This window comes from Podarcis tiliguerta, assembly GCF_965153285.1.
Source record: "Podarcis tiliguerta genome assembly, chromosome: 13".
Lineage (NCBI taxonomy): Eukaryota > Metazoa > Chordata > Lepidosauria > Squamata > Lacertidae > Podarcis > Podarcis tiliguerta.
In genome coordinates, this window is record NC_139546.1 from 48,747,407 (window position 1) to 48,769,424 (window position 22,018).

Below are 22,018 nucleotides of genomic sequence, written 5' to 3' on the forward strand. Positions count from 1 at the left end.
CTTAAGCAGATAGCACTTTAAAAATGAATCTGTGACGAGTTCTATGAAATCTATGAAAGGCTGCATGTTGCTACATGAGCACCAATGAGGGGAGAAATCCGTAACATCATTTCACCTACTCTGCATCTCAACCTAACGCAGTGCAATCTTCCTAGTCGTGTCTATTCAGAAGTAAGACCCGCTAAATTCAACGGGGCTTACTCTCAGGTAAGTGGTAGTTGAGGCTGCAGTCTAAGAAGCAGCGTTGCCCTTTCTTAAATAACCAAAGAGCAAAATATTCCTCCCAGGAAACACATTCCCGTTCTGGTGGTGAGCCGACTCTGAAGGGCTCAGCTATTTCCATTTCATTTACTTTTTAGGATTTTTTAATCCTACTCTTCAGCCACTAAGGTTCACAAAGCACCCTACAGATACCCGTTCTCAGGCTCACAATCTAAAAAAATAAAAATGCACACACACACAAAAGGAAAATAAACAGAGGAGGAGGAGGAAATAAGCAAACTCATGTAAAAGTCCTTAGTTCTGGGAACATTCACTGCCTTGTACATGGTTGTGGCTCCCCAGCAGACCTCGCTCACCTTATGATGCCATCCAGGCAGTTGATCTGCTGGTATGAATAGTTGGAAGGCTCCTTCCGGACCGATTCCTCAGAGGTGGCTGCCTTTGCTGGCCTCCTCTCCAAGTCCCTCAGGGTCTCCAGAGGCTGCCTGTTGCAGGTGACTGGTGCTTTCAGAGCTAGAAAGGAGTGGGGGAGAGACACAGAGAAGGTCACAACCCACAGAAGGAGAGTAAACTTTGTTCCCAGGCCACACCAGAACATGCTTGTCCCAGCCAATGGAAACCACCCCTCCCTCAACTCACCCCCCCCCCCCCCGCTAGAAATGGGCCCAGACAGAGGGAGGAAACCTCAAAAGTCCTTTGGCCAACTCCACATCAATGAGGCCGAGTGAGGTCAGCAGGCCTCAAGGTGGGAACGATGAGCAGGAAGAAGGGGCAGGGGCCAGTCAACCATCTCACCTGGCTGGGAATGCTTGGCGGGCTGGGGCTTGACTCGGGATTCAATGAAGACCTGCTGGCCCTGGTTCTTCACCATATGCACATCCTTGCAGATCTCCTGGAAGGTCATCTGGGGTCAAGAGGGAAGCAGAGTCAGGCCCAAGCTCTCCTCTCCAAGGGAGAAGCCTCTACAGAACCCTTTCTAGAGCAGCTTTCTCCAACCTGATGCCCTTCAAGTGTTTCGGATGCTAACTCTCATCAGCCCCAGCTGAAGCCCAAAGTACCTGGAGGGCACCAGGCTGCGAAAGTCTGACCTAGAGCAGTGTTTCTCAGCAGCCAGAGGCGCATGCCCAAACCGCACCCTCACCCAGTAAAAAGCCAAAGGATTTCAATCAGAGAGCCAGGTTTGAAGGGATGTGTGGGATCTCTACATTAGCAGTGTGGGTTTTTAAAGGCTGAGAAACACTGGCCTAAAGAGTAGATTTCTCTCTCTGTGAGACTTTCAAACTCTCTGAGGGGGGTATGTAAAAATCTGCCACCAGGTAAGCCATTATGATGATGCCCATTTTACAGGTGGGAGATTTGCCAGGTGGATGTGGAAATGGAAGCAAAGAACCAACACCCATTGCATGAATCTTAAGACAACCCCCATCAGTGGACACTCCCCCCCCCCGCCCAAAAAAAATCAACATGCATTTCTAAACTCACCGGCCGAACAGCTTGCGCCTCCTCATTGGGGATGCCGTTGCTGTCGCTGGAGGAGGCGATGCTCAGGAACTGCTCGTGGGAAGCGTTGCTGCCCATGCTGCAGAGGCCCATGGAGCCATTGCTGTGGACGGGCTGCAGAGTGGGGGAAAGAGAGGAGGGTTTGAATATGAGAGGAAGAGGAGGCGGAGCTCACAAGGAAGGAAGGAAGGAAGGAAGGAGAGGGCAAGTGGGGTAAGAAGAGGGAGCTCTTTACCTGCAGCAGGAGTCGGTGGATCTGCTCTGAGAGCTCCTGGATGTCCAGCTCCACAGGCTTCACCTTCTGAGCTTTGGGGGCTGTGAAGACGTCCTCGTTGAGGGGGCCCCTGGAGAGAGCATGGGAGGTGAGAACAGAGTTAGTGGGATGCGTGCTTCCCTCAAGAGGTGGGAGCTTCCAGCTCTCAGCCATCCCACAGGGCCATTTCCCTCCTCCCCAGAATCAGCCTCTTTTCCTGTCTTATCCTCTGATTACGAGCCATCGCCTCTTCCAGACCCATCATTCTGCTTCCCACTCCTCCCCACTGGGGTTCTCCTGCGGTGCCTTCTGCCTTCGCCCCATTTCCCCCATGGTCCCGTCGCCGGCGGAGTCTCCCCCATTTCGGTCAACTGCACCCCACTCCTCCTCCTCCTCCTCCTCCTCTCATTTCTCCTGGAATGATTAAGCCTCTGCTATTTTTTTTTTTTAATGAAAATGAACAAAGAAATAAGCAAACAGACCCTGCCCACCCCATCCATACAGGCTGAGAGCTCTGGCTACTTACGTCCGCACTTTATGCCTGCCCATGATGAAAGAGACTTTGCGGCTCCAGGGGTTGACAAAGCTGGACCAGCTGGTGTCGATGGTGACGTACTCCCCATTGCGGGCGCAGAAGCGGATAGGTGAGTGGTCAAAGGGCTGGCCGCCATACTGGAGAACTGGGAAGGAAGGAGGGAAGGGTGAGAGGCGGGAGAGCAACCACGGCAACCACAGCCCCCTAAAGGCTAGCAAGACACCACACACCCCAGCTTTTAATTGGATCTGAAAGCTTCAATTGGCTTGAAACTTCCAATCAGGGTTTTTTTAAGAAAAATCTCCCCCTGCCGTTCTCTCCTTTATTTTGGTACTCACTCTTCTTGTGTATCGCCAGCATAAGAGGCCGGTCCTCTGGGTGCAGGTAGAAGAGGACAGGGGACCCAATGAGGTCCTGGGGGAGGTAGCCTAGAAGAGGGGCAGCTCTGAAAACAAAGAAAGCAAGGAAGGGTCACGAGGGGTCAGTGGGAAAAGGCTGGACATTGCAGAGGTTATAGGCATTGTCCAGCTCTGAAGAACTGGTTCAGTTCTTGAAACCCCAGAGAAAAATAAAACCAAAGGTGCAGAGCGCATGGCTAAGCTGACGAGATGGACGGCCAAGTCAAATCCTTCTCCTCCAGGCCTGTGAAGGCCCCACCCACCCAGATGAGGGAGGTTTTGGGTCCATGCTCAGCACTGCAGGCACATGCTCACAGAGGACAAGTCTCACTCACAGGAGGGAAAGCCTGGCACCTCTTTCCAGGGACTCGTCTTCCTCCCCACACACCCCTCCGAAAAATACCACCCCATCTCCATTTTTAAAATCCCAGTTCCTTACCGCTCATCCACATCCTGAAATAAGCAGCTGGGGGTATGTCTAGTGGTGAAGATTCTCTTATCAGGAGGGATTCTGGGAGCTTGAAGAGAAAAGCATAGGAAAATTCAGATGAGCTGTTTGGAAAGACGAGTGGCATTCCCTGTCCTATGGGTATGCAAAACCTGCCTATTTTAAACTCCAAAATGAATTTGCATTTCCACACTCCATGGAAAGTGTGCTGCGTATCTCAGGAATCCTGGCTTTTCTAAACAATTTAAGTGGCTTCAGGGGGAAAACTGACATGCAATCTTCTAGGTCATGGGCAGGCTAACGACAGCTTGGAATTTTGCACGCACAACGCAATTGCTTTTCTCCTGCTGTCCTGGTCTTGGTGATAACAAGAGCACATGCACTGTTTGAGAAGAGGAGGAAACTGGACCTGCATGCTCATGCAATCCTAGGAAGAGGCTTGTCTGGCTTTTTCTATGTTTCATATAGAACAGAGCAGCCAGGCCTTTCACATGGCTACATGCCCTATTCTACTCTCCAACTCACTTCTTCACACAGCTGGCGAAGATCTGGATTTAAGCACACAGTTCTGCTGCCCAAACTGGGGGGGAGCAGGATTTAAAGCTTGCATGCAAACACAACTTGTGTGCCATTGTACGCACCTCTCTTCAAACAGGTGTTCAAAACTAAATTTCGCTCAGGATGCTGAGAGTTTAAGCAGCAGGCGAGAGATGCTCATTCCCAGCATGGAGGAAAAGCACAAGGAAGGCCCATGTGACTAGATGCTAAGAGGGTCCCTGCTTCGCAAGCACCTTCAGCCCAACCTCTGCTGCCACCGTGTGGCCAGACACGGTAGCGCATGGTGCAATTTAATTTGTAGGATGGATTCCTAACACCACCAGCAAAATGGGGTAAATTAAACGGGGCACAGAGACATGGCATGGGCGCTGCAGAGGCTGCCTGCAGGCCCTGCTCTCTCCCGCCTGGACACCCCCTTACCTTCGTAGCCCGAGTGGATGCGCTCGGCGATGAGCAGGCAGCAGGGCTGTCCCTCGGCGCTGTCCGAGTCCTGCACTTTGGTCAAGTAAGGCGTGAGCCGGAAGGGGTAGTAGCGCAGCCCGCGACCACTCTCGTAGCCTCCGCTGAGAAACAAATGCCTGCAATAAGACCAGAGGCCAGAGGAGACCAGGACGACCGGGAGGGAGCAGAACAGCAGCAGCCGTGACGGGGCCAGAGGTGGGGAACCTTGCAGGTGCCACCATGTCCCTCCTGCCCACCTGTTACCCATGTCACACCTGGGGGAGGGGGGTCCCCCCTTCTCTCACCAGCTGACTAGAGGAGGGATTTTTTCCCTCTCTCCTCAGGTGGGGCATCTTCTTTCTGCACTTTATTTTCTAAATCGATTTTTTCCCCCCTGGAAAAGTTTAAGCATCCAGTAAAATCCATAGCCCCGTAGCCACCTTGCAGTGGCAATGGCAAAGTCGTTTCACAGGTGGGAAAACATAGGCAGGGAAAAGAACTTGCCCAAGGCTGCCCTGCGAAGCCCATATGCAGCTGAAAACTGCACTGTTTAAATTTCTAGGTTGCCAAAGTGATACTCGAGATGGCCCAGCAAGTAATAAAGTAGTACAATCAAGAGGGAAAGGTTTAAAAAGATATAGAGAACTGGCTGTTGGGGCCACCCTATAATCCTGCTTGGCACTCCGGTCCCAGAATGCACTGAACCCAGCACAACGCAAAGCTAGCCATCCAGACATCTTAAAAGGTGTTGCTATCAAAACATATTGGCATATACATACAAATAAATACAAACAGTGGCACAGGCTTTCCTGTTGCACAACACATTCCTTGCTTGTGGCTCACTGGTTTGGGTCTAACTCTGAAAGCGTGCGCGGAGCAAGGAACTGGAGTGGGTAGATGCAAAATTCTCCCCCCCCCCCCCATCCAAAGCAAACTGCATCCTTCTCCCTTTGAAAGGGGGATATAGGCCAACCCACGAGCGCATTAAATGAGTTGAAACCTGCCAAGGAACACAGTCATTCTTCAGGCTAAGCAAGGAGACACGGACGACATGTGAGGCCGACCACGTGATTCACACACGTCAAATTGTAGGGAGAACACCACTTGGGGTGGAGGGTAAAAACACAGACACACGTAGAGGATGAAATGGGAGCCCTGAGCCTTGCTCCACATGGCTGAAAAAGGCACTGTTCTCTTGCTCTCCTATTTGGTGAGATTTTAAAAAGCCCCCCCCCCCCTTTCTGTCCCCTCACCCCTCAAGAAAGCCTTGGATGAAAATGACCGGGGGGGGGGGCAGCGTTCTCTCTCCGTCTTCGAAAAATTCAAATGCTGCGATCTTCAAAACACAAGAGGCACAGGTCCTGGTTCTTTTGGACACACCTGAAGGTTGTCATCAGATTTGTGCTGCTTGTACAAGCAACCTCTGCCAGGACCTCAGGACCCACATTGCCTACACTTTCAAGGGGGACTATAAGAAGGCAATGCAGCTCAAACTAGCGACTGTTTGCCCTGCGGGAAAAGACAGCAAGGACTTTGGTCTACAAGGATCAGGCAGGTTCATTTCAGGATGGAGTCTCCTGCTGAACAGCCCGTACAGATGCCAGGAACCCTCATTTAGGAACCACTTCCTGGAATCGGTCTCCACCATTCCATCCACTTAGCCCAGCTCCCTTCCCCTCCCTCAAAATCTGATGAAGACAAAACTCACCTGATACGACAAAAGACCGATTTCTCTTTGGTGTAATCCATGGCAGCTGCAGCTGCAAAGAGGGAAGGAGGGAGAAAGGGGCAGATGAAGGATTAGCTAAGAACTGCAGCAAGCTGGAATCTGGCCCTTTGCTCAGTTCCTTACATGAGCCCAAGTTCTTAGCTGCTTCAGAAACCGGCAAGCTTCTTTTTAAAACCTGAGGCGAGATGCAAGAGGATTTCTCAGCCACCGCAAAGGACGTAAAGGTACCATTGGGGGGGGGGGAGGAACTTTAAAAAACGAACACCCCTGTCACTTTGGATTAGCCCAATTCTCTAAAGCTGCCTGCGCCAATCAGGGGCCCTCTGGGTGTTCCGGACTACAAATCCCATCAGCCCCAGCCAGCCAGAACACTTACTGGCAGAGGTGCAGGCGCTCCAGGAGGGCAGGTGGTACGGCGCTGTGGACCCATAGAAGATGCTGACATCTTGCGGCGCCAGGAACTCTGCAAACTTGGCCCCCTTGAAGACATCCTTCTTGCAGCGCAGGATGAAGGCTGCCTGATCTGAGATGTAGACGATCTTCCCCGTGGTGAAAGAGACGGCCACTGAGAATGTGTCCTTTGAGAGCAAAAGCAGCAGGGTTAAGGTTGGGGAATGGCAGCTGTTTTATGGGTGTGGTCTCCCCACTCAAGGAGGAGGTGAAGGCATTGTTGGTATCCGTCAAAGCCACAACAGCTGGGGAGAAGGGAAAGCTTGTTCTCAAGGTGGATTCTAGTCTTGACAGCTGTTTTCAAAAGGGTTAGGCCAATAGGGAGTGGGCCAGGCCTACAAGAGGCTGCCAGCCATGGCAGCTCAAAGGCTGCTGATCTGGAATTACCAAATGCTGCGAACACAGAACAGGGAAAGGCCACTGCCTTTGAGCCCTGCTCAAGAGGTGCCTGGAAGCTTTAGGCTGGCCTCTGCTAAGGAAGACAGAGTGCTGGGTTCAGCTTGGTCCTTAAATACGCATGGAGATATTGAGGCTAGCAGCACCCAGCTGGATTGCTGTGTCCATGCTGAAAGCACTGGGGAAGCAGGCGTGCACACTGGAAAGCCAGTCAAGAGCACTTCTTTAACGAGAGGCAAGATCTCTCTGGCGGCCGCGGCGAAATGAACAACGAGAAGGAAAGGCCTGGGGTGTGACGAACAAGGCAGAATACTCACTGGGTTCTTGAGAGTGTATTCTGAGGTGATGCTTTCCAGCTCCTCAACAGTGTAGGTGGACATGTCCAGATTGCAGGGCTGGTTGTCATCAATGGTCCACTGCTGGTAGTAATCCTGGCTGGCTGGAAAGGGGGAAGGAAGAGGAGGAGCATGTTAACAAGAGATCTAGAGAGCTCTGAAAGGCAAAAGGCCCTCGCTTTACGTGTGACCAGCTGGGCACTTTTATTCTACAGGATCGCACCTGGACCCACACTCTTGTGGGAGAGAAAACCAGGCGCATCGCCCTTACACAAAAGCCCACAGGCACAACACACTGGGCAAACCACATGGAAATTACTGTGCTCGTCATGCCAACAGGGACACATAAAAGAAGCGCCTGCCCACGGCCCTTTGTGCCTCAGTAACTCTAGACTCCTGGCAGGGGTTTCTGGCTCAAATAAGGGGAAGAATTTGAGGGGCTGGGTGAGAATGGGACCTTTACTGGGGCAGCTGGCAAATAAGTCTGTGCTGCTGTGGTTTACAGCAAAGTCAGCAAAGCATAAATACAGACACACACACACACACACACACAAAGGTCACAGAACGTACCTTGCACCTGTTTCACACAGGACAGTGCATACTGCAGGGTGGCCAGAGTCCCTGACTTCCCCTTGCTGCGCTTCTCGGAGGGCAGCCGGATCTTCATCTCCTTCAGGGCCTTCATGAGCTCCTTCTGAGTCTTCACACGGGCAGACTGTTCACTGCTGCAGTGGCACAAGGAACACACAAAGAGGGGTTAAGTCAGCTGCAAAAAGCAGACAGAGCTCCTTTGGGGAGGGGGTTGCACTGATTGGCTGAACTGACGGCGCATCTTTTTCCAAGTGCCCAATGGAAATGGAACCAACTCAAAATAACTTGGCCAGTTGTTGTATTTTTAAAGGAAGTAAAACATATCGATTTTGACTAAAAGCCACATACAAAATGGCTCCCCCCCCCCCTTTTCCCCAATTGATTTTATGGCTCTTGTGTGACAGAATTCCCCCTCTTCGTTATGCGTTATCCCAGGAAAGAGCTCTCAGAAACGGCCATGAGTTTTCAGAAAACTCATTTCAGCTGTCAATTTTGAAGCATTTTACTGGACTTTTGTTCCCCACGTGCCAACCCAAGTATGTTCCTCCTGCCCTGTCCTTGCTTACCTACAGCCGCTGGTCGATGGGTTGTCTTGCTCAGAGCTTGCACTGAGAAGGCTGTAGGCCACTGAGCTGCTGGGAGGAGATGGGCTTTGGGAGTTGGAGCTGCAGAGAGATGAGGGGGACAGATGAGTTTAGCTTGCTTGGGCAGCAAACAAAAACATTCTATGAAATTCGAAAGTTTGCATCAGAATGGACTAGCCCAAGTCGGTCCCACAAGAGACCACTTTACCACACCTTTGCAACCCCGATCACTGCCTTACCTCTTGTTGCTTTCGGTGGTTTCCAGGAGGGCTGAGTCTTTGCCATTGCCACTGCTGTGGGAGCTGCTGTGGGAGTCACCATGCGACTCATTGCCACTGGAGCCATTGCTGTTGACATCCATGTCATCGCTGGTCTGGCCCTGGGCTTCGCCCCCACGCTGGGCTCGGGTTCTCCGTGGGGCTCCAGCCCCACCACCTCCGCTGCCACCGCCACTACTACCACCACCCTCGAAAGGGCTCTGCCCCGGCTCACAGCCAGCACTCATTACTGATTCTGGGACATGGACGCCTCCTTGGGGAACTGGGGTCAGCGGTGAGAAAAAGGTTGGGACTTCCACAGCTGCTAAGGCAACAACAAAGCTTTTGTTTTTCTTCCCAAAAAAGGAGAAGCACTGGTCAAAGAGGATTCCTCTATGGCCTGTGTCTTGCTGGATGGATTTGATCAGAGTTGAGAGAGTCTTAGGGGACACCTATTGGAGGGAGGGAGAGAGACAAAATGAAGTGTTATAAAAACTGATTCAACGAGAAATCTGGATTCAGAGGTATGTCAAATATAAAGCAACCCTCTAAGGCCTATGTTAGAGAAAGTGAGAGGGATCACTTCTCTATACTGAACCAAATATACTAGACGGCCCTTGGAAAAGCTACACACTAGATTGCCTCCTCTGCCGCGTGGATCCCCCAGGTAGCGGGATCTCTTTGCCATGATACTCAGTAAGTGTCAAATGGCAGCTGTTTGAGCCTCAAACCAAAACACAGTATTAGGTAATAGGGCTTATAGCGGATTATCTGGTCCAGTATCAGAAGCCCTCCTCTGCTTTTATATAAACTAGGCAGCTCTGCCCTTCGGGTGCTTGGATACGTGAACATCTGGTGGCTGGATGAGCACCACGGTCCTTCTTGGAAGGGGGGGAGGAAGGTGCTCTAGAGCATTACAGACCCCTTTATTCAGGTTAGTGCCCTGGATAATTAAGAAACGGCAAGGAGTTCCTGAAAACGCTTTCATTCACCCCTCCTAGTTCTGACCCCCTCTCTTCAATCTGGAAATCCCAAGCATTGTTTGTTCCGCACAGCCCCAACCCTTTGCTGTGGGTCCCGATATCCGAGCGCGGGTGTGGGGTGGCTTTCTAGGCTTCCAGGGAAATTAAGGCTTATGTGACCTTGTGCCAACATTGCTGCCTTCTGGAAATAATGTTTAGAGGAGAAAAGAAAGAAGAAAAGACAGTCAAGATGAAAGCCCAGGCTGAAGGGGAAGCGCAGTCAAGGCCCAGAACATCCTTCTTTCCCTACAGAATCAAGAGTGGCAAGCCTCTACCAAGCACAAGATGCCAGGGATTAGTTTTCAGGCATTTAAAATACAGTAATTCATACAACAGGCTTTGAAGGGCTACTGGGAAGTAGTACTCATGGGCAGGGAAGAAGCTGGGACTGGTTCTAATTGGAGATACAAGTTCTAAATCCTTCCTCATTCATGAGCTCACTGAGTGGCCTCAGAGAAAGCATCACTAGGTGTAAAGCTCTTTGGGGCAGGGACTGCTTTGGTTTTACATATTTGTTGGTTTTGCTTCTGTTCCCTGTAAAACATAAATATACATCAATGGTGCTACATCCACAACAGTGGTAGTGGATAATGAATGTGTACAAGGGTTCGTCTGCCTTAACCAATTTTGGTTACAGTGGCGTTTTGTTTAAGCTTAGTAGCAAAGGAGAAAGGATGCTTTAACTGTTTTGGAAAATTATTACAGAATCAAATGTTTCCCTTTCTCTGGGATCAGAAACCATAAACAGAGTCTGGAAACTGTTTCCTCTGTTTGACTCCCACCTTCACCAGTCCTTGCCTCCAAAAAAGTGAACAGCATGGTGCGGACGGGGACTGAGAAGAATTATGAACACTGACACGCAACACCCAGATTATTTTTTAAAGGGTACTACAGACAATGATCACGCAGTGGATCAGACTGCCTCAGTTCTATGGGGTTAGCTAATCATATTATCAGCACAATTTAGCCCCCTCTGACCATGCTAAATTGCTAGACACAACTGGAAACATTCAAAAGGGGTTGGCATAGCAACAGCTGTAGCTTCCTTCGCCCAGCAGCAAAGTAAGATTTTTAGTCAACTAAGCAGCAGCAGATATTTCATTGCACCTAAGCTCTTTTGTGCGTATTTAAGTCAGAGGTCTATATATATATATATATATTAGAATGTCCTCTGCTCTTTCCCCCTCCCCCCCACCCCCTGGGCTTCTATCACTCAGGGAGGTCCATTTACCAGGCTGACTAATGTCCTTTAGCCAAACTATATTTAGCTCTTCTAATTCTGCATGCTTGCTATCTTTAGTCTTAATTACAAAGGGGAGATTCACACCCCACTCTCCCTAAAGTCAGTAAAACCAAGCGAAAGAAAGACCAGATCTAATCAGCATTTTCCCACCATCTCCGCTAACAGAGGTTTTAGTCACTGATCCTGGCTTGAGAAAGCATTTTTTAAAAGGAAGAAACAAAACATACTAAATAAAGAAGGAGGCGGTGATCCTTTTTTTCTATTATTATTATTCATCTGCTATAACCTGAGACCCTAGGAACAAAGAGTGCAACATTCCATAGGGTCACCGCAGGAACACAGGACCCAGAGCTCAGGGTCCTGGCAGATGAATAAAGCAAATGTTGGAGGATTACAAATGCAGTTACGCCAGCCGCTTCCTCTTCACACATTTTTTAAGAAAATCATGTTCTTTGCAAATGTTCCCCACCATGGCTTAATTTTAAGTAGCAGTGCTCAAGGCCACAGCTTTACATCCCACAAATTTCAGAACAACAAAACTCCCATAGTTCCAATGAAGGTGTGACTAGGGATGATGATTCAGAACCACAAAGTTTGGCATCTCAACGAACATCCAGAAGAGGCTATGATTACACAGGTCAGCCTTCCCCCAACCTGGTCTTTTGGACTCCATTCCCAGCCAGTAGGGAGGTGCTAATGGGAGCTGCTGCCCAGAACACCTGGAGAAGGCCAATACAGGTTTAAGTGCCAACTTTTGAGCATTACAGAACTCTTTGCTCCTGTGCTTAAGAGTTCTGTGAAACATGTAATCTTAACAGTGAGACCAAACACATTTCCCTAGAATACAGCCCCATAGGATGACAGTAGATGCACACGGCTCTTCAATTTACGAAACTGATTTGGAAGTGGCTGGATTACTGTTTATACTTCAAGGCAAGTAGCATGATTGGCCTGTTGAACTGCAACATGAAATGTCCCGTGCCAAGTTAACTACATATGGCATAAGCTTCCGTGGGCAAAAGCCTGCTCTGGAGGTTCATACCGCATGGCAAGACAATCCTCCTGCCCAAAGTAGATCTTTTTTTCACCCTTTGGTTGTAACTTCCACATTTGTGCGGTGGAGTCATCCCACCTGTTTTCCTCCTTTTCTCCTCGTCACAATTTCCCAAGAAAAATTCAGAAATGTTGCATTGCCGGTTTTACAGACAACCTGGTTAGCTTCTGCATCTTTCAACAGGTGGCAGACATGCAGAAATCAGCAGGGAAAGCTTGTTATAATAGCAAAGAGGTAACCGTCACTGCCTGATCATGAATGCAGAACAAGTTGCTCTTAAAAAGGTATAAGGAGGAGGGGCTTGTGAAACAATCAGCAACTAGGCAGCCAGAAAGCCCTGCCCCAAAAATGCACAGGAGAGGTTGGGGGGAAGAAACCTTTAGTTCGTTTTCTATCACATGTGTCCTAAGAGTAACAAGGAAGCCTTTACATAGCCATTTTCCTGGTTGCTTGTGGCAATACTCAGGTGGCCAGGAAATAAAGTTTTGTAAAACTGGAAGGGTTTTTACTTTAGGCCTCCAAAGTGATAGTTAGCAAATAAATAAAATAATGTGATTTTTTATTTTGCAAAGAAGGGGGAGAAAGTGTATCTAAGCATGTGGCATTGTGGGATCAGCTCTGGTGCCGTGCCAATAAAAGATTTGCACAGTGTGGTGCATGCCAAAACAATGCTGCAAACGCCTGCAGTTTGCTGTTATATCCCATTTGCCGAACGAAATAAAAATAGACTGCTGCAAGCAGCGGTAAGGTTGACTGAGCAGTTTTTTAAAAAGAGGTTTATGGTTCGAATCGCGCAGTTTCAAAAACTAGAGCGCTTGCATATCAAAGAAAGCTGCACTGACGTCAGAGGAGGGAGGGAAAGTGGCAGTGGACAAGCCGCACACCCTTGGAGACTGCCTATCCCACAAAGCGACTCCTAAGCTGTCATCAGGACTTTGCAGAAACTCCTGCAAGGGGTTTCAAGACTGTGGTAGCAGTGAAACCCATAAACAAGCACCAACGCAGAGACAGTCCCATTTGAGATTATGATATCATGGTCCCCACACACCCCCTTTCCCCCTTGTATTAAGTGACCCAAATACCCATTTTCTCCTCCCAACTTCCCACAAACACACACTCTCTCTCTTTCCCTCCCTGCTCCCCCAACCATGCAAAAAAGGGAAGAAATCAGAAACTGCTGGCTTACAGGTTGGCCCCATGGAATGACTTGCTTTCAAGTGGGGGTTTCCATCAGCTGGAAAAACAGCAGACAGGCACCCCCCCAAGAGGCATGCAGAAAAGCCGTTCCTTCCAATACCCCCACCCTACCCTCCTCATCTGCAGTCTAGAAATCTGCCCAAGCTCACACCCTTGGCTGTGGCACACATAGAACAGAAGAGAGGTGATTGCAGAGCCACCAGCCACCTAGAAAGACTGCCCTACTGCAGCCTCCCCCAAAGTTGCCCAGAAATTCCCTGCCTTGCAGAGAGAAAGAGAAAGGAAGACACTCCCCCTTCCGCCTCAAGCACATGCCAAAGCGTGTGCAGCCCGTGTTCCTCTTCCCTTCCCCACCCCCACTGCCAGCCACATTACGAAGCCTCTTTCGAAAGAAAACACACAGAGAGAACATTCCGTTCCCAAAGAGCCCCACGTGATGGAGCCGTGGGAGCAGCCGCTGCCGTCATCACACTGGAGCTGCCAGGGCAATGCCTAGACTTTGCCAAGCAGTGCAGGGAAAGAGTAGATGGAGACCCCTTTGAGAAGAGGGTTTAAAGTGGGGGGGAGCATGCCCGGTATCGCTAATAGTAATAATAATAATAATAATAATAATAATAACAACAACAACAATAACAACTCATTATTTATATGCCACCCTTTTAAGTTACTCACCAGTGCTGCAAGTTAGAAGGTCCTGCTTCTCTGGAGCTATTAGCCGACACAAGCCTGAGACGGGGAAAACTGCGCTCCTGTTACCCTTGACCAGCCCCTGGCAACTCCGCTGCTGATCCAACACATCCTACGGCTGACCCTCCTCCAGAGAGCAGAGCGGGGAGCACGGCTGAGTTGTGGCAGCACGGCACACTGTGGGCAGCAGAGCCTGGTTAGCCTTCCCTTCTCAGCAGAGTCTGTAGCAGCCCACTGTGTAACCAGGCAGGCAGGCAGGCGGAGTAGCTCTGGCCAGGAGCCCAGTGATGTCAGCAACCCAGTTAAACACTCCGCACGTGTACCGAGGTGCTGCTACCAGCAGGGCCTGGGAGGCTGCCATTGGCTGGCTGGCAGAGCCAATGGGGCCGCAGAATTCTGACTGCATAATCACCAGCAACGGGTTTGTTATTCATCCAGGGACTGTGCTTGGGGAAAGGGGGGGGGGGAGATTAGAGCGCAAATAAATGCCAGTAAGGGCCGGAAGACGGATGCTCAGCCCCAGCGTGAAGAGTCTATTTGAAGGCGCTCAGCTACCATGCGGGTGGGTTGCTATTTAGAGCCATGCACACAAATTAAAGCACACAATAGCGCTTCCTGAATCAGCTCTGCGTTGTCATGCTGGCACCAAGCTCCAGGCCTATTCTGTGCCTGCTTTTCCATTGCTGTTCCCCTTTTTGTTTTGGAGCCCCCATGGTGGGTGGAGCAACAGGCAAAAAAAAAAACAAAAAAGCATGAGAAATGAAGTGTGGCTCTCGCACCTTTTGTACAGCAGGCTACATTGCAGCCACGCAAAGTTCGTTGTGCACAATCATGCACATAACTTTCCACCCAGGCAAGGGAAAGGCTCAAAGATCGTTTCAGCCAAGCCAAAGCATTCAATGAGGGTGCTGAGGAGAGGTGTGGCCAGAGGTGCAGTGGGGGGGGGTACTGGGCCCCACATCTCTCCTGGGGGTGATGCAATGGCTCGGGCACCTCCAGGCTCCACAATGCCTGAAAGGGCAGCATGGCGCTTGCTTCCGCCCATAGCTTCCCCCTCAGGCTCCACACGGCTGAAAAAAAAGCAATGCGGGCCTGCAGGGCGCCAGAGTGCAACGGGGCTCAGGCACTGGGATTCTGGCATGCCCTGCCTCGTCCTGCAGCACCTCGCCCTGACCCTGCAGGTGTCTCATCCCTCCATGTGCAGCACGCATGTGCAGGGTGCATGCACCGCCCCAAGCCGCTAGCTATGGTATCACTGGGTGTGGCCTGGCAAGAGTACTGAGGACCAGAAAGATAGAGCTAAGGGCCAGATGGACCCAGCCCTGAGGCCTCTCCCTTCACTCACAGAGTGCTGAGTGGGCAACATTACAGTTCCGTGCCCAGCTGATGCTCAGTGCCAAGTTGTTTCACCTGGACTTTCAATATTCAAAGGGTGTTTCGGTTTTTGTGGAACTGGAAGGAAACCCAAAAACTCAAATGAAGGGGCAGAAGGATTACACTCACAATTCAAACAGGAAATATTCCTTTTCTAAATTTTATTTTATTTATAACCCTCTTTTCCCTTTCCCATTTGTTAAATGTGCAAATAAAACATTATTTTTAAAAAAAACACAACTAAGAAAGAAAATCAAACAGCACTTCATAGTTCATTGATCACAACAAATATTATTGCTTTTCCATTTAGTAGCACAAACACCTGGTGCAGTGAGGTGCTGGGCACAAATGCTAGAAGCCAGCATGGGGCACATAAAATATTGACTCTGGCTGTATTATCTGGCCATCACACTTCCTTACTTTCTGGTGATAAGGCCACTGCAGCAGATGCCTTTTTCTGCCCCAGGCAGCCTGCCAGCTGCCAGAGGGATCAGTATTTTGTTAGCAGATAACATGCAAAACAGAAAGGCTGCCAGGTCCCTCTTCCTCCTCCCCCCTCATCTCCAGTATGCCTCTTGTTTTGGCTGTCAACCAAGGATTCGTAGTACTGTACAGCTTAAAATGCACCCCTTGCTCCCTGAAACTTGAAATGGGCTATTGTGGCTCCTATGCCTCCCATAGCTCTCTGGCAGGCAGAAAATTCAGTAAGTACCACTGAACATTCAACCAATGTTACTAGATTTACTAGCCTGCTCACCCACAAATAGGCCTGCTTATTTACAGCTGTTACGAACAAAAATTTAAAAGAACAGAGTCTGCCATACCTAGTCACCTGGAGCAGATTCTTCTTCACCACAAGCAAGCAAGGAGAGCAGCTATATCCAAGCATGACATAACTCTGCCCCTTGCTGCCCTGAAAACTCTCACAAAACAATCTCACATCCTTTTTGCCAACAATGGAAAGCAACTAGCGTAATAATTTCTGTGTCTAAATAGTTGCTTTAAAAAAACTTTATGATAATTTCTTCTGTTCTCGAATATTTCTGGACAGGGTGTCTCCTGCTCATGTTCCTGTACTGATGCCTTGATTTATACGTTATGTAATAGTTTATTTTGCGTAATTGTTATGCCACCCGGGAGAGCTGCCTGAATGTGCTTGTATTAGTGCTGCGCCTACAAGGTTTGGGTATTAAAAGGGCGCTGCAAGAGGGCGCTGACAGCCAGAAACAAGTTGCAGTGGGACTCAAGGGGTGCAAAGAATAATTGCAGAATGCCCAGAAAATAAATGCAGGTAGCCTAATCAATAAATATATTATTGCAAAAAAGTAAAAATGGGGACTTGGTACTTTCTCAGCTTTTGCATTCACTGGCCATGAAGGTGGAGGCAGTTTAAGTGCTTAATGAACTTTTTGCCAGAATCATCCCTGCAGTAAAATTGCTAAAGACTATTCAAAACTGAAAGCTAAAATTCAGAGCGGCTTGAACTATTCATGGGTTGGGGGGAGGGTCACGCCCGACCCCCAGCCTATATCAGTGATTTCCTTGGGTTAAGATATGGGGAGAAGCATAAATCAGAATGCTTTTGTCTCTTAACTACATGCAACACAGTTGCCAGCTGAAGCCCTAAAATGTTGCTATTGAATGCAAACAGTAAGTTTGTTTGTTTTTGAAGTCTGTGCTCCGTTCGTGCGCTTGTGGAACTCCCCCTACCCCACACTGGAAACAACAGGGGCAACCTGCAGACACATAGGCTCAACATGTGCCAGACCTACACAGAGCTCTGGCCCAGTGCAGTGCTTTCAAGGGCGTGTGCTACTGGATCACTGACAGCTGTTTTATTGCCCTAGGGAAGCCTTTGCCAATGAGGGCACCAGGTTGGCAAAGCCTGCCCTAGAGAGACTCAGTGCCTGGGCTCTCTTCCATACAGAAAATTGGTGAGCATGAACACATGGAACACCAGTGAGTGTGACATCAGCATACACAATGTCAGCCATTCAATAAGAGCTTTTTTAAACGTCATATATGTCTGTTCCTGCTAGCACGCTAAAGAGGGCTCTTAAATTTTTCCAGCGTCTTTAGCCTGAAAGCTTCAACCGAGGCACCGTAAAACACACACCACCGCCCCGCAGGTCTCCAGCTGCAGCCAGGGAGATAAAGGCTCAGCGGATGTAATTTTCCACTCGCCTTTGTTTAGCCTGAATTATCCATTCTTGCGTCGACACATGGTCAGGAAGGGAGCAAAGCAGGCCTCTGGTGGCCCGTTTCCCCCTCCGGATACAAAGGAACAAACACACACAAGCATCAGCGTTATGCTCTCCGAACAAAGGACCTCTGCCTGGCATTGTAGCCGCCTTTTGTAATCCTCAACAGTGGGACCCCCCAATGGCTCCCTCTCTCTATTCTCTCATTCCTTACGCCCGAAGCCACAAAGCGCCAGCGGTAATTGCACTCTCCATTGGTCCTCTAATGCGCACCCACGAGTGCCCTGGGCCTCTCGCTGACCTCTTTCTTACTGGGTGGATAGAGAGCCCTCCTGCGTAGCCACTCATTCAAAGGAAGGCATTACCAACTGCTGAAGAGGGGAACTAGACTGACCAGAGGAAACGTACTCTGCAAAATCTGCCAAGGTGGGGATTTTAAAGATGATATTTTAACGCTTTATTGTTTTATCGCTTGTTGTTTGCCAGCCTGGGCCCCTTTGGGAGGAAGGGCAGGATATAATTTTAATAAATATTTCTTTATCCCTGGGGCTATTCCGGGGGAAATTGCATTTCTGCTCCATGAGCAGCCGACTGATTCTTGAAATCATTTAGGAGAAAATGTACTTCCAAATAAAAAGTTTTAAAAGGTAGACATTTCTGTCCCTTGCTGCAGTGTTTCAGATTTTACAGAACTCTTCATCAGGTAGAGAGAGAAACACCCAGCATTGAAAAAACATAAATGGAGATAAAACCACTGCTCAGTTTCACAGTGCTCACATGCTCTATATGTCAAAGAGGATGGAAAACATGGGTAATAAAATAAGCTTCCAACAGACAGGTGGGGAGCCAGAGAGGATGAAGAGAAGTCAGACTTCTGACTTTTTGCTCTATTGCAGCCAGTAACACATGCCCCAAATATCCAGGAGAGTTGGCTGGGGTTAAAAAAAAACCCCGCCGGGAAGTATAGGAAAAAGCCTGTGCTCAGCTGCAATCAGGGAAAAGCTATTCAGAATCAGGAAGCCCTTTAATGCAGCTGCCTGTAAGAGGGACAAGAGAGACTGATTCAGCAAACCACTGAACGGGACAGGGAGGAAATGACTGCTGTATAATGAGCCCACTTGAAACAAAAGTGCAAGCCAGGGGTTCAGCTGGAGGGGGGGCGGGCGGGCGGACGGATGGACCCTGCAGTGTAGGGACAGAATGGCTTGGCCCCTGAATAAGTCAAAAGAGGGTCTCATGAAGGCTGAGGTAGAGAGTGGAAGGGATAGTGGACTTTTCTTCCCTTTACAGTTACAGGTAAACAGGAGCCTGCTTAAAGATAACCAGGGATTCAGGCTTGCAAAGAACCAGTCTACTGTGGGAAATAGGAAGTCCTTCAGAGCCCAAGTAAGGAAAGTGCCTTTCACCCCATTTCAGCACACAGAATTACTCACACTGGGATGTTTTGAGAGATGGGCTAACAGAAAATTGCGTTGGCTAGTAACTTGTGTTGACCTATTTGAAAGGCTGCCTTGACTAATCGTGCAGATATGTCTTTGTTTTACAGTGTCAATAATATAGCCATTGAGTTCCCTATAAAATATGCATTGGCACTAATTGAGCAACTTTGAAGTGCACTGGAATGCATGTTGTGGTTAATCATTTAACTGCCACTAGAGGGAACTATTGCATACGTCCTGCAATAACGCTTAAGCAGGACAGCAGCTACAGTAACCCATCCTGCTTAACGTAGCCTTCCTCAAGCTTGTGCCCCTTTGCCCCAGGATTTTCCCACACTTGCCCCCCTCTTCCCTGTCTCAGGAACATGTGGCCAAAGGACCACAAGTCCTGGTCCTGAGCTCCCCAAAACATCAGCTATAAGGATACCTGAACATAGGAATCTTTACTCCTGGTCAACATATTTAAGTCAAACTTCCCCTCAAGAGTGAAGCATGGGAGGTAGAAACTGCAGCTTGCAGATCTTCAACTAAAAACACAGCATGCTGAGAGGTCCTGGGGCTACTGCAAAGGGAAGGTCGGCTGGTCCCTTCTCACGTCCAAGGCTGCAATTCTGCTTTGCTCCCTCACACAGATCTCTCTGTCTCTGCCCTTTGCTGCCTCAGCCTGGCAGGCTGTCAGCTGTAATAAGAGCAAGCGGAACTCCCTTCCAGCAAGTGTGGGCCAAATTCTTTCCATAACCAGGTCATCTGATCCAGCCTGATGGTCGGCCATCATGTCGCTCCTCTCTCATTCAAAGCCCTTATGTAACACTCCCCAGCCAAGCTCACAAGGCAGCTGGAAAGAGCAGCTGCTGCGAGGGGGAGGAGCCATCTCGCAGAAGCTCCTCCCCCTTGCCGCATAGCCGAGGGTTATTTCCACACAGCGAATTTCCAGAGCAGAGGCGGCAGCCTATAAAAGGCAGAAGGGAACATTGTGTTCTTCTGGCTCACTCTACAAGTTCAAGGAACTGACAGCTCCTCCCTGCAGCAACATGTTAATTTTGTCTCCAAACAAAGAGGAGCGATATAATGAAAGCAGTGACGGTGCAAGGAGCAAAACATTTCCTATGAGTCACAGAAGCCAAGGAAACCGGCAGGGGCTTTGCCTGCACAGATGGGCACCCCAGAATTAATTGCACCCTGTCTGGATAGATTTGGGGGGGACAGAACATCATCTCTTCACCCACACCAATTTCCAAAGGGGTATCTGTATCTACGTGGGTGGCGCTGTGGGTAAAAGCCTCAGCACCTAGGGCTTGCCGATCGAAAGGTCGGCGGTTCGAATCCCCGCGGCGGGGTGCGCTCCCGCTGTTCGGTCCCAGCGCCTGCCAACCTAGCAGTTCGAAAGCACTCCCGGGTGCAAGTAGATAAATAGGGACCGCTTACTAGCGGGAAGGTAAACGGCGTTTCCGTGTGCGGCTCTGGCTTGCCAGAGCAGCGATGTCACGCTGGCCACGTGACCCGGAAGTGTCTTCGGACAGCGCTGGCCCTCGGCCTCTTTGAGTGAGATGGGCGCACAACCCTAGAGTCTGTCAAGACTGGCCCGTACGGGCAGGGGTACCTTTACCTTTTATCTGTATCTACAATGCCTCACTGAGCAACAAACAGAGGAACTTCACTCCGTGGGGCAACCAAGCCAAATGCCACATTAAATTCCGGACATTTCTCCAACTTTGGTCTCCAGCTTTTGTTGGACTGCAACTCCCATCATCCCTAACTAGCAGGACCAGCAGTCACGGATTATGGAAGCTGTAGTCCAATAACAACTGGAGACCAAATTTTGAGAAACAAAGGATAAAAGCACTGGGTTGTATCTAATATTAGTCATCCTCAAAAGTATATGACATGACTAACTTAGATCCATTTATTTCACTGGGTCTATTCTGAGGAGAACTCAGCTGGACACAATCTATTATGTTACATTGCAGGAACAACCAGTCACCCTCCTCTTTTTATACCACTGGACTTCCAACAGTTAAGACTCCAAAACAGAACCGTCCACCCAATTTGTTGTGCTTCTGGTTTCTCCAGTTTTGGGAATATGCCGCCCCCTGCTGGATGCACCCAGCCTCTCCAAAGCCCGTGTGCCAGCAGCAGACAGCCTGTTTCTACATGAGTGCCTCGCCCAAATGTACAGAGTCTGATTGAGACAGTGTCCCAGAACAGCTCAGCAAAACTGGGGCAGAGCTTCAGCCGGGGCAGTGAGAGATGCTGGGAAATCGCAGCCTGCACGTGGATCAACACTCCGAGATTGGAAGCCCCGCCCAAGAACTCGCACCCAGGAGCAGTCATTGCTGCTCCACACCCAACCTTCCCAATAGCCTTTCCCCTACTATACACCCGCTGCTGAAGTGGGGGGAGGCGAGGGAGGGGTTTTCTGTGGTTCTAGCAGCTGGAAGTACAAACCTCTGAAGTCAGCAGGAATATACGTAATCCCACCCACCCAAGTACTGCCTGTTTCTGGCCACCAGCAGAGCTTTTTTCACCACACAGGACTCTGACTGGTTCAAGGCTAGCTGTCCCAAATGAAGTCTGTAGCAGCGAAAGCAGAGCAAGTTTGGCTTTTGCTACCAGCTATTTAGCTTTGACAATGGATATTCTGTCCTCCGCGCCCAGCTCCTGGCATTCATACTTGTTTTGGATGGCTTATGAAGATGCCCTTTGGAGATTCACTCACTGGGCAGTCTCATCTGGATGAAGTCCCTTCCAGTTCCCTGCTCCAGCCTAACTTTTAAACAGTACTGAGAGAATCAAGCAACTCCAACTGGGTCAACTTCTTGGAAGGAACTATCGCCTGCAGGAACCTGTGAAGATAGCAAAGCTGTTTTCAGGCCAGGATGTTTGCCGTTCCTTCTTTCGGAACACAGCTGACGTTTAAATCTGGGGTTAGTGGCTGCCGATTATAAGCGTTTCTGCAAAAGGGACCTTGACCTGCTGAGATGCCTGGCACTCGGGATGTTCTCACAGTAATCCGGCCGCTGCGCTTTGCTCTCTGGAGCCCGCTCCCCTCCGTCAAGAGTTAAGCTCCACTTCAGCTGTTCCCTTTTGGTGGCACATTTTGCCTG

The 22,018-nt window shown here is 49.6% G+C and overlaps 1 protein-coding gene across 5 annotated transcripts in view; it reads right to left on the reverse strand.

Annotated features, from left to right (window-relative positions):
• The window catches only part of PER1 (period circadian regulator 1), a 37,645-nt gene that overhangs the window by 12,320 nt on the left and 3,307 nt on the right, over positions 1 to 22,018 (reverse strand). Inside the window, exons 2-16 of one of the 5 annotated variants that reach the window (XM_083409369.1) lie at positions 13,886 to 14,077; positions 8,680 to 9,149; positions 8,423 to 8,521; positions 7,836 to 7,990; positions 7,248 to 7,369; positions 6,461 to 6,662; positions 6,064 to 6,115; positions 4,335 to 4,477; positions 3,348 to 3,426; positions 2,849 to 2,955; positions 2,502 to 2,655; positions 1,958 to 2,066; positions 1,705 to 1,836; positions 1,018 to 1,126; positions 579 to 735 (exon numbers count right to left, since the gene is read on the reverse strand). In XM_083409369.1, coding sequence (XP_083265495.1) covers positions 579 to 735; positions 1,018 to 1,126; positions 1,705 to 1,836; positions 1,958 to 2,066; positions 2,502 to 2,655; positions 2,849 to 2,955; positions 3,348 to 3,426; positions 4,335 to 4,477; positions 6,064 to 6,115; positions 6,461 to 6,662; positions 7,248 to 7,369; positions 7,836 to 7,990; positions 8,423 to 8,521; positions 8,680 to 8,945 — 1,886 coding nt within the window. In that variant the 5' untranslated portion in view covers positions 8,946 to 9,149; positions 13,886 to 14,077. Of the gene's footprint in view, positions 1 to 578; positions 736 to 1,017; positions 1,127 to 1,704; positions 1,837 to 1,957; positions 2,067 to 2,501; positions 2,656 to 2,848; positions 2,956 to 3,347; positions 3,427 to 4,334; positions 4,855 to 5,637; positions 6,116 to 6,460; positions 6,663 to 7,247; positions 7,370 to 7,835; positions 7,991 to 8,422; positions 8,522 to 8,679; positions 9,150 to 13,885; positions 14,214 to 22,018 lie in introns of those variants that run through there. The other 4 variants (XM_083409372.1, XM_083409371.1, XM_083409370.1 and 1 more) reach the window with 4 other exon arrangements.